We start from the raw sequence: 9,806 nt of genomic DNA, 5'->3' as shown, positions 1-9,806 counted from the left end.
TGGGGCATCCACTGCATAACGTAAACCCTTTAAAAAGTGTCAAGAATAAGACCAGCTCATCTAACTTCAGAGATGCGAGTATAAGGAACAATACCTTTTGCATTAAATCTCTGCCAGACACTGCACCTATTTCTCTCCATAAGCCTCCCGAAGCTTCAAATCTGGCTACAGATTTCACTTCTACCCATTTATGATCTTCTGATATATCTGCATGAGTTCCCTGTCATTAGAGTTGAAACAAAAGCAGGAGTTACACACCCTGTCTTCAAGGGAATAGAAGAATGAAATATTTTGGGAAATATTAAAAGAGGCAGAATATTATATTTCCCCAAAGGAGAAATGGAGAAAAATCTTAACAGGCAGAAAGCAGCCCTAACAGCCTCCAGATGCCTGAAGACTTTAGAGATGGATGTTTGTGCCCATTAAGAAATCCGAGCCAATCTACCCTATTCATAAACAAAACAGCCTCAGTTCCAGCTAATGGGATCAAGAAGGACAGGACCTTTAGGACATAATAGGATTAACCCACCATCACTAGAATAGCAAGAGACACCAGGCTCACTTCATTGTACAACCCCCTGTAGCATCTCAAACTGTATAAAAATCCTTCCACTCATCAATATAATTTGTCAGCTGTCCCAAAACTACATGCTGTTGTTGGTTCTGCTCATGTTCTGACCCAGCTCTCCAAACATGACAAACCCTCTGACATGAACTCAAAAGATTCCTTTATTAAGAGTGTTGGCAGCCCCGGCAAAAAGTTTCTATCACAGGCTAACAAGTATGTCAGTCTGGAAGATGAATAGTTGTCTGTCACTCCTATTCATCTCCGCCGCCTCCCTTTTATCACCAGAGCAGAGGTGGGTTGCTGCCAGTTCAGCCCAGTTAGGCTGAACTGGTAGTGGCGGCAGGGGAAGGCTCTGCCCATCCATCCGGACACTTCTGTGCATGCACAAGCAAACCGATAGTAAACTGGTTAGCAACCCACTGCTGCACCAGAGCTAGGGTGGGGCATCGCCAACAGCAGTGGCTCTTCCTTCCCCAGGATTGGCCCAAGGCTTTCTACTGCTCTCCACTTCTTTGCCTTCTGCACAGCCGCTTGTCATGCACTGGACCCAGCAGTTCCTCCTCTTCTTCATCAACCACCTCCAGACCTGGAGGCTGTTGACTCTCCATTTGCGGGTTGATGGATGATGGCCCAGGCTCCGCCTCTGTCTCTCTCCCTCTGCCAGCTCCATTCCCTCTTCCCCCTAGGAGTTCTCAGATTGCCTTGATGCTGACCTTGACTCCCACACTTCCTCTCCTCCTCCTCTGATTCGACTGCTGGAGAGGCCGGCGGCCAACAGGCCACAACAGCTCATCAATAAAACCTCCTTTCCCATCAGGCTCCATTTTATTTCCAGTGCCTTTCTCATGGCATGGAACAAGACCGTATTTTTCTTCCAACAGGAGTGAATTGAATCAGGTCAATATTTGAGAATAACTTAGAGAAATATTGATTTTCTGAAAGATATTTCCTCTTGTCTGGCCTCAGTTTGGGCATTCATTTTTGGACAAATTTTGATTCTGCCTGGCTGAATGAAGTGGGAGGAGCTGAACTTGGTCACTTGAGATGTATGGGAATGTCTTGCAGCACCATCATTTCTCACAAGATGTCACTCTTAGCTATTGGATTTCCAACTCTGTCTAAGAGATCAGCTTGATTAAATAATGATCCTCAATGCTTGTATCTAATGATAGGCTTGACGAATTGGAAATTACCTGAGGTATCGATTCCCTTGCCTACCACACTTTTAAAATGCCAAAGAGGATCTTGTGTGTTGGAATATTGTAGCATAATCATTTGGGAAATTTAACATTTGTTCAAAACTTTATTATGGACCAATCATTTTTGGCAGCCAGGACTATCATATAATTGTCACATCAAATATTTTATATCCATTTTTCATGAAAATTCCATTTAGTGTAGTCTGCATATTTGTAAAAACAGTGAAACAAATAAACCTTCAGAAGTGGACTATATTTTTTTAAAGCTAATTTTCAGATGAATTGCTGTAAAGCGGAATTTAAACAAGTTGGGCTCACAGAAGCGAACGTTGCCCTGAAATTGACAATTAGATTAAAACAATATTGTAGAAAGGGCAGGAATTGTTTGCTGATGCAAAAGATAATATACCCCATTTTGGACCTGGATGGATCAGTCCTGGGGCTCAAAATAGAGGAATTGATGAGCTATCTGCCTGCAGATATTTCTGTATTTTTTCTTTGCAATCCAGTTTGATTCAACCCATTTTCAAATTGGATGTTCCTTTTGCTATCCTAAGTCTTGCTCACAGGGAAATTCTGGGAGTTGAAGTCCACACCTCTTCAAGTTGCCAAGGTTTGAGAAACACTGTGATAGATGATAAGATTTCATCTAATTTCAAGATGGATATTACAGAATATTTCTTCAACTGTGCTACACTTAGCTGGGTCTGATATATTGGGCCATATAAAGCTTCTGATATTATCAGTCTTTTAATTGATAATATTGATTTCATATTTAAGACTGAACACCTACGGTATAATATCTTTGGAAAATGAGAAAGCAAATTATCTGTAGATTTCCTCTTCCAGTATTGTGTTTGTGTTAGAAAAACAATAAAAAATTAAAAAGTATTCAGAAACTAATCAGAAAAAAATGAAGCTATCTTAGAAAAATAATTAGGCAGTATAAATTGTTCATTTGAGTCCTTGGTTAAAGATGAAAGTCCTACATTATTATTAATTTTTGTAGCTATAAAAGGTAAAGATTCCCCTGGCACATATGTGCTAGTCGTTCCCAACTCTAGGGGGCAGTGATCATCTCCATTTCAAGGCCAAAGAGCCAGTGGTGTCTCTGTGGGTCATGTGGCCGGCATGACTAAACGCCGAAGGTGCATGGAACACTGTTATCTTCCCACCAAAGGTGGTTCCTATTTGTCTACTTACATTTTTTTACGTGCTTTCGAACTGCTAGCAGAAGCTGGGACAAGTAATGGGAGCTCATTCTGTTATGTGGCACTAGGGATTCGAACCACCGAGCTGCTGACCTTTCTGATCGAAAAGCTCAGCGTCTTAGCCACTGAGCCATCGTGTTCCTGTTTTGTAACTATACTTCTGTATATTTGACAGCAAATTTTCCTCAAAAAAACCACAACACTACCAAAAATGACTCTACATGATTAATGAATGTTTAGTGTGATTTAGTTTTTATTATTACAGTAGCTATTATCTATGATTTGCCTATTTGCAGGCAACCATCCTCTGAATATGAGAAACAGAAGGGACAGCATCTTCTGTTTGAAGAAAGGAAATATGTGTTGGCTGTGAATATATGAATAGCATAAAAGAAGAATTTTTGCAAGAGACACTTTTGCTTCATTTTCTATGTGAACTTTTCATCTTTAGGTAGTATAGAAAAAAGCCTCGTGCTTCGTATTGCATCAGTTTCCTTCTCTACACTTTCATTCAGAAAGGATTTTTCTTTCTTTCTGTCACTTGCTGTAAGGCTGCTGTAGGCTTTAGCTACTTGCAAACCAAAGTAGATTTTTTTTTAATACAAAAAATTTCATTGGAAAAACAGTGTATGGGAAAACCCCTCCCTCCCATGATTGATAGACTTATTGGTAGACTCAGCATTCCTCTCACCCTTTACTGGAAGACAAGCTTCACTGTGCTACTTCTGGCTTTTCAAGCTGTCTGTGGGTTGTGTTCACCTCAAAGTTCATAAACAGGTAACCGCTATTTATCGTGATGACTGAACTGCTACTTGCATAATAAAACTATGAACTCTTTAAAAGCAAGAAAGCTCCCAGTAGTTCTGAGTGGTAGCATTATAGGACACAGAATACTTATTTGGATGGGTTTCATTTTAATTCAACAATGCAGATTTAATTTGCTTATTCTTTTCCTATCACATTATCTGCTCCTGTATAGTTATAAATCAACTGCAAAGAAAACTGGAATTTTGCACAAATAGCCTGTCTATCAAAGAGTTAATTCTCCACATGTCAGGTGTTCTGTAGATAAAGATACCTATATTTTTTTCTCTTTTCATACAGTTGTTTTGTTTTTTATGAAAATATGATTCCCCCCCAAAGGAGGCTTTCCTGCACTATTCCTTGAAATTATGCTTGAACCACATCACAAACATTCTCTCTCTCTCTCTCTCTCTCTCTCTCTCTCTCTCTCTCTCTCTCTCTTTCACACACACACACACACACACACACAAACACACACAAACACACAGAGTCCCTTTTATTAAATGATAAAGAAATACTATCTGAATTCATACTTCGTTCTGAGCACCACAGTCCAAAAAGGACAGTGACAAATTGGAACAAGCTTAGTGAAGGGATATAGGATGGTAAAAGACACAGAAACCAAGCCTCAGGAGAAAGCGTTAAATGAACTGGGTATATTTAGTTTACAAAAAAAGATCTAGTAGTGGAATATGAAACTGAAAATTGGGATAAGAAATGAAACAGCAAGGTTCTCTATTATCCCAGAGAAAACTACCAGAACTGAGGGGCTAAAATGAAAGGTTAAGACTGGACATCAGGAAAATTCGGAAGGTATAAAGTGGTGAACCCTTATGTTTTTTTTCCTCTTGTGTCTTTGACTGGGCTTTGACTTCTGACTACTGCCTGGACTAGCCCCTGAAGTTTCCTTGACTAAATTTTTTGGAAGTGATGTGCTAGCACCTGCTTCCCAGGGTAATGACAGAGTGACTAGTTCAAAGTCACCCAACTGACTTTGTGTTAAATGGGACTAGAATTCACAATCTCCCGGTTTCTAGCCTGGTGCTTCAATCACTATACCAAATTCCATTTCTATAGTAGAGGTCGTCTAACAGAGACTGCAGGGTTATCTGTTAAATATGCTTTAAATGGAATGTTTAACTTTAAGATGTATGAACTACTCCCAGAATTTCCCAGGCAACATGCCTTCTTCTGTCCTACCTCCTGATAAGAGGGGACACCCAATAGGTGTTCCTCATTCACTCTCTAAAATGAAGACAGTCCTGGAGTAAAAAAAAGGGGACATCAGATGACCAATGTCAGTGAAACTTTTCCCATTCCCACCTAACCATCCTCAGCAACCTCTTTTCCCCTGTAATATCTTCATGTTTCTGCTGCTTTCATTTAATCACAGCTGCAATCTCAAGCAGCCTTAAGGAATCCTTAGTTCTAAATTCCCCATCATCCAGTCAAAACTTAAATAGTTTCTTGGATGAGAAGCAAAATATTTTCAAGGGGAAAAAACCAAAAAGGTCCAGTTGCCTTTTGGAAAAGCACTCTTGGGACAACCATGACCTGGATGGTTGAGAATCCCCATAGACAATTAGTTGTTCTACTTTTAGAGTGGTATTTCCTTCAGCAGCAGCTTTGCTGTCTATGGCTATGATCTATTTTGTTCTACCATTTTTTTTTCTGTCTGCAGCAAAGTCCTGCAAAGAGAACTCCTGAAAAATGCGATTGCACAGTTTCTACTAACAGTTTTGTCTAAGTCTCCAAGCTGATCCACAGGCATTCATACCTGACCAGGAGGGATGGACACTTTCTGCTATTGGCTTCACAGTTTTCTCAACATGTGTTACTTGGGTGGTTTTCAAACAGGCATTTAACTGCTCTAAAACAACACTAGATCTGTGTCTAAAGGAGAGGTGGGCTCTCAGAGGCTAACTTTGCTTTGAACATACCCCTTAAACTAGTGGTCTCTAACCTTGGCAACTTTAAGACCTGTGGACTTCAACTCCCAGAATTCAACTCTGGGAGTTGAAGTCCACAAGTCTTAAAGTTGCCAAGGTTGGAGACCACTGCCTTAAACCACTTGTGCAAAACTAGAAACTTGTTTTTGCTGATCTCAAAGCACTCCTCCTTTATAGGTCCAAGCTCTTGCCAACTATTGATCAATATTTCCTGCTTCTCAGTAATTTGGGGGGTGGGGAGGTGAGGATGAGGGAAAAACGGAGGAATCCTTCAATTCTTGCCTGGATGTGTTCTGTACTCCATCAATAAGGACAGTCAAACCATATGATGTGGCAGAGACAACTTGTTTGGGAAAAGAGCGAGAGCAATTTATTCACCCGAGTATTTAAAAAGTTGATTACACCACATCACTTCCTCATTTCCCCATCGGAAACGGTACTACCAGCTCCCATACACTCTGAATCCATACAATACAATAGCAGAGTTGGAAGGGACCTTGGAGGTCTTCTAGTCCAACCCCCTGCCTAGGCAGGAAACCTTATACTGTTTCAGATAAATGGCTATCCAACATCTTCTTAAAGACTTCCAGTATTGGGGTATTCACAACTTCTGGAGGCTAACTGTCAAAAGCATCTCCCAAGGATTTCGACACGTCTTTTGCTCGGGTGAGGATGTGTAGACGTTTTCCCCAAGTGCTTGCAGCCCTTTCTTGTTTTGAAAGCAATTCTCCCAGAATTACCCCGCTTAATCAAAGGCCAATTTTCCCGGATTTGGGGCACGTCTCGCGCGCGGAACATCTGAATCAGCACCAGTCTCTCGTGTAAACAATGGGGCGAAGGCAGGAGGGGGACTTTTGCGGTGGTGGGGGGAGGCGGGGCTTCCAGTCAGGGAGGTCCCCCAGGCTCCTCTTTCTCGTCATTCTTCAGTAAGCAACAGCAGGTCAATCCCGGCTGATCGAAAGCATCTTCTGGGCGAAACCGAGCCGAGGGTCCTCTTTTTTTTTCTTTTTTTTTTGCTTCTTTTGCTGCAAGTTCTAGGACAGAAGCATAAAATCCTCTCCTGGGGATCGTCAGAGGAAAAACCTATGCCTCCAAAGCGTCTGCCTCGGCAGCCCATCGCTCAGCCTCATCCCGCTGTCTTTGCACCTGCATCCGGCTTAAGGTAAGAACCAACTTCCCCACAATGCAACTTTTGCAAAAAGTGCTGGGACTCCAGCTCCCAGAATTCTCGAGCCGCGGGCTTTTTCGGAGAATCGGGAGATACTTAGTTCAGCACCCTGAATTCCCTAGATTTTGGCTGCAAAAATTCGGAGGACCACTAGATGGCAGCAAAAAGAGGCACTGTAGTAGCAAGAGTGGCTGTTTCGGCCCGAATTTGATTTTCTAAATCAGTATTTCCCAGAAAGGGATTATCAAGTAAAGATGCAGATACCGCACAGTTAAATAAATACTTCCTCTCTACCTTCGTTTTTTTAAAAAAAAAACCATTGTGGTTCACTCTTCTTGATTTAATTAGATGATTATAGTTGTGTTTTATACTTTCTCCTCCCTTCTATCTTTGGAGGCATCTTGAAACTAAATATTGCCACAAAAACATCCATCCATTTATCATTTGAGTAATTCTGTGTACCTCATGGTGTACAATAATAACAATTAATTCTACATAGAAACTTGCTGCTCAAATTTTTCTTCAGTAGGCATCTTTATTAAGGGGTATTTGAGTCTCCATCCCTCTGAAATACCATAAACGTATTTCCTGTTTGTCTGGGATCATGGTGCCCCTTAGGATGGCACACATGAGACTCATAATAATGACAACTGAAACCTGTTCACTTTTGTCATTTTTTCTGAGTTTTACTACTCTACTGCTATAGTAGTGTGTTAATAAGGTGTGGACTACCTGTGCTTTTAGAAGTTTAGGACTTTTGTTTATTAGATTTATGTCTTGCTTTTCTTTCAGCTGTCCAAGAGACAAGAATCTGGCTGAGGAAGAGTGATTGGCCCAAAGTCACCCTGGGACCCCCAAGGCTAAAGGTGGGCTTGAGCCTGGTTTTCCTTTATCCTAGACTCAGACCATAACTACTACAGTACATTGGCTTTTCCTGCTGTAACTCTTGAAACAGATTCAGCAGTGAACATCTAGGAATCTTCAGCTCTTGCTGGTAAACCATGATATACTAAGTGGACACAAGCTTTTATGCAATGCTACAAGATGATTACATGGGCCTCAAGTGCTGTGTTAAAAGGATGCAATATTATTTCATGTCAGAAACATCGGTGATTGAATTATAATGAATCATGAATGTTCTCTATCCAGTTGGACACCATATATATTGGCATTAATAATATATCATATGAATGAAACAAAACGGGAGCTGAATTGTATACAGATATATGTAATAAAAATAAATTGTCTGTGAACTACTTACAAGGTACGGCTGGTTCAAGAGTAAAATAACCAAAATTACTTGGAAAGAATGACCAGAGAGGTCATTGGCACTTCAATTGGAAGCCAATGCCTTTATTCTAGAAAAGACATCAAGTACTTATGATTGCCAATAATTCTACAATAATTCTAGCCAATTTGTGTAATATGAAAAATAAAATCTATTATAGGCACGGGAATTCATAAAGATGGTTAAAAGAGAAGTTGAGATGGTAGCCTATGATGCAATCAAAGCTTTGCCTATTTCTAATATGCCACACAGAAAAATGGGTGAAGCTTTGATTATACTATCATTGCCATCATCTTGACTTTTTTGACTATTGACACGGGTAGCCATGTTTGTAACAATGAGCTTCAGAAGAATGGCCCACAATATCAATTAGACAAATGTTCCTCCCGCCCCCTTAAGTCTGATTCCTAGTTCAAATCTTCAGATGTAACTATTATGTATGTGTTATTCATATCACATTAAAGTCTAGTAAATTATACTATTAGAATTACATTTCAATTAGAATGTTTTTAAAATGTGGGGTTTTTTTTGCTCTACAGGAGAAACTAAGGTTAAATAAATTTTAAAATGCATTCTGAAAATCTGGGAGTTTTGCTAACACTGATCCTTAGCTTTATCAGCTCAGGTAAATATAACTCTTTTTCTTTTCTCTCTTTATCTTAAAACATGCCATTTTGGGTCGATTGTTTTAAGACTGTCTATGCTATCGGAGGCTGGATATGATATGCAGATGATACATAAACATCAAAATAATGGAAAATTGTTATGGATAACCTTTGAGGAAGTTATGTTGATCGGACAAGATAAGCTGGCAGTTGTGAATTTACATGTTTTTGTTTCATTATAATATATTGTGACTTTCATGTAAAAATGCACCATTCAGCAGGATAATAAATCAAAAGTGATTGGAGGTTCAGCCTCTAAATATTTCCAAGGAATGGAAATGATCTAATACTAATGAAAAATAACTGTCACTAAAGTATCATCAACGTATCATCAATGATGATGATACAATCAAAGTATCATCAAATCAAATGAGACTTAAGATAAACATCATTTCTCTCCTACTCAAACCACAGTTTCTTATAGCACTGTTCCATAAATATGTATGTATCTTAGAGAATGTGAATGTGTGTGTGTGTGTCCCATTGTGACATTACACAGTTTGAAATAGAGCAATTTGTCATTAGCCTCTTTTTGAGCTTACAACTGGATTGTTTCTTAATTAGACTAAGGCAAGAATATATCATGAACCAAAGTTTGCTTGGTATTGTGGCATCCTTATCAATAAGATCTATTTCTCCTCCTTATCAGTGGTCTGCAAGATTTTGTGACACAAATGCTTAAATCTTTTTGAGGTTCAGTATTCTGTTTCAGAATAATGAAATACTGATGAGATTCCTTGAAAAATATCAATTAAATAGTATTAATATGATAGATCTCCTAGATGATTTGGCAGATGGGTAGGGTAATGATATTAAAAAGTTAAAATGGCACCTTAACATGTGGAAAAATGGGACAGATCTTGTATCACTCGGTTACTTCCTGGCCTTTTGGCACCAACTGCCCAAAAATATGTCTGCAGGCTGCCAGAATCGCGTTGACCAATACAACAAACG

The 9,806-nt window shown here is 39.6% G+C and overlaps 1 protein-coding gene across 1 annotated transcript in view; it reads left to right on the top strand.

The window, feature by feature from the left end:
- Positions 1-6,690: 6,690 nt before the first annotated feature.
- IL18R1 (interleukin 18 receptor 1) overlaps positions 6,691-9,806 on the top strand; it is a 20,506-nt gene continuing 17,390 nt past the window's right edge. The window contains exons 1-3 of the mRNA XM_087726922.1: positions 6,691-6,893; positions 7,692-7,765; positions 8,727-8,812. Coding sequence (XP_087583048.1) covers positions 8,755-8,812 — 58 coding nt within the window. The 5' untranslated portion in view covers positions 6,691-6,893; positions 7,692-7,765; positions 8,727-8,754. The remainder of the gene's footprint in view (positions 6,894-7,691; positions 7,766-8,726; positions 8,813-9,806) is intronic.

The sequence above is a fragment of the Thamnophis sirtalis genome, unplaced genomic scaffold (genome assembly GCF_051295495.1).
Source record: "Thamnophis sirtalis isolate CommonGarterSnake01/CBP01778 unplaced genomic scaffold, rThaSir2_p1.2 scaffold_12, whole genome shotgun sequence".
Lineage (NCBI taxonomy): Eukaryota > Metazoa > Chordata > Lepidosauria > Squamata > Natricidae > Thamnophis > Thamnophis sirtalis.
This window is presented reverse-complemented; position numbering and strand designations above follow the sequence as displayed.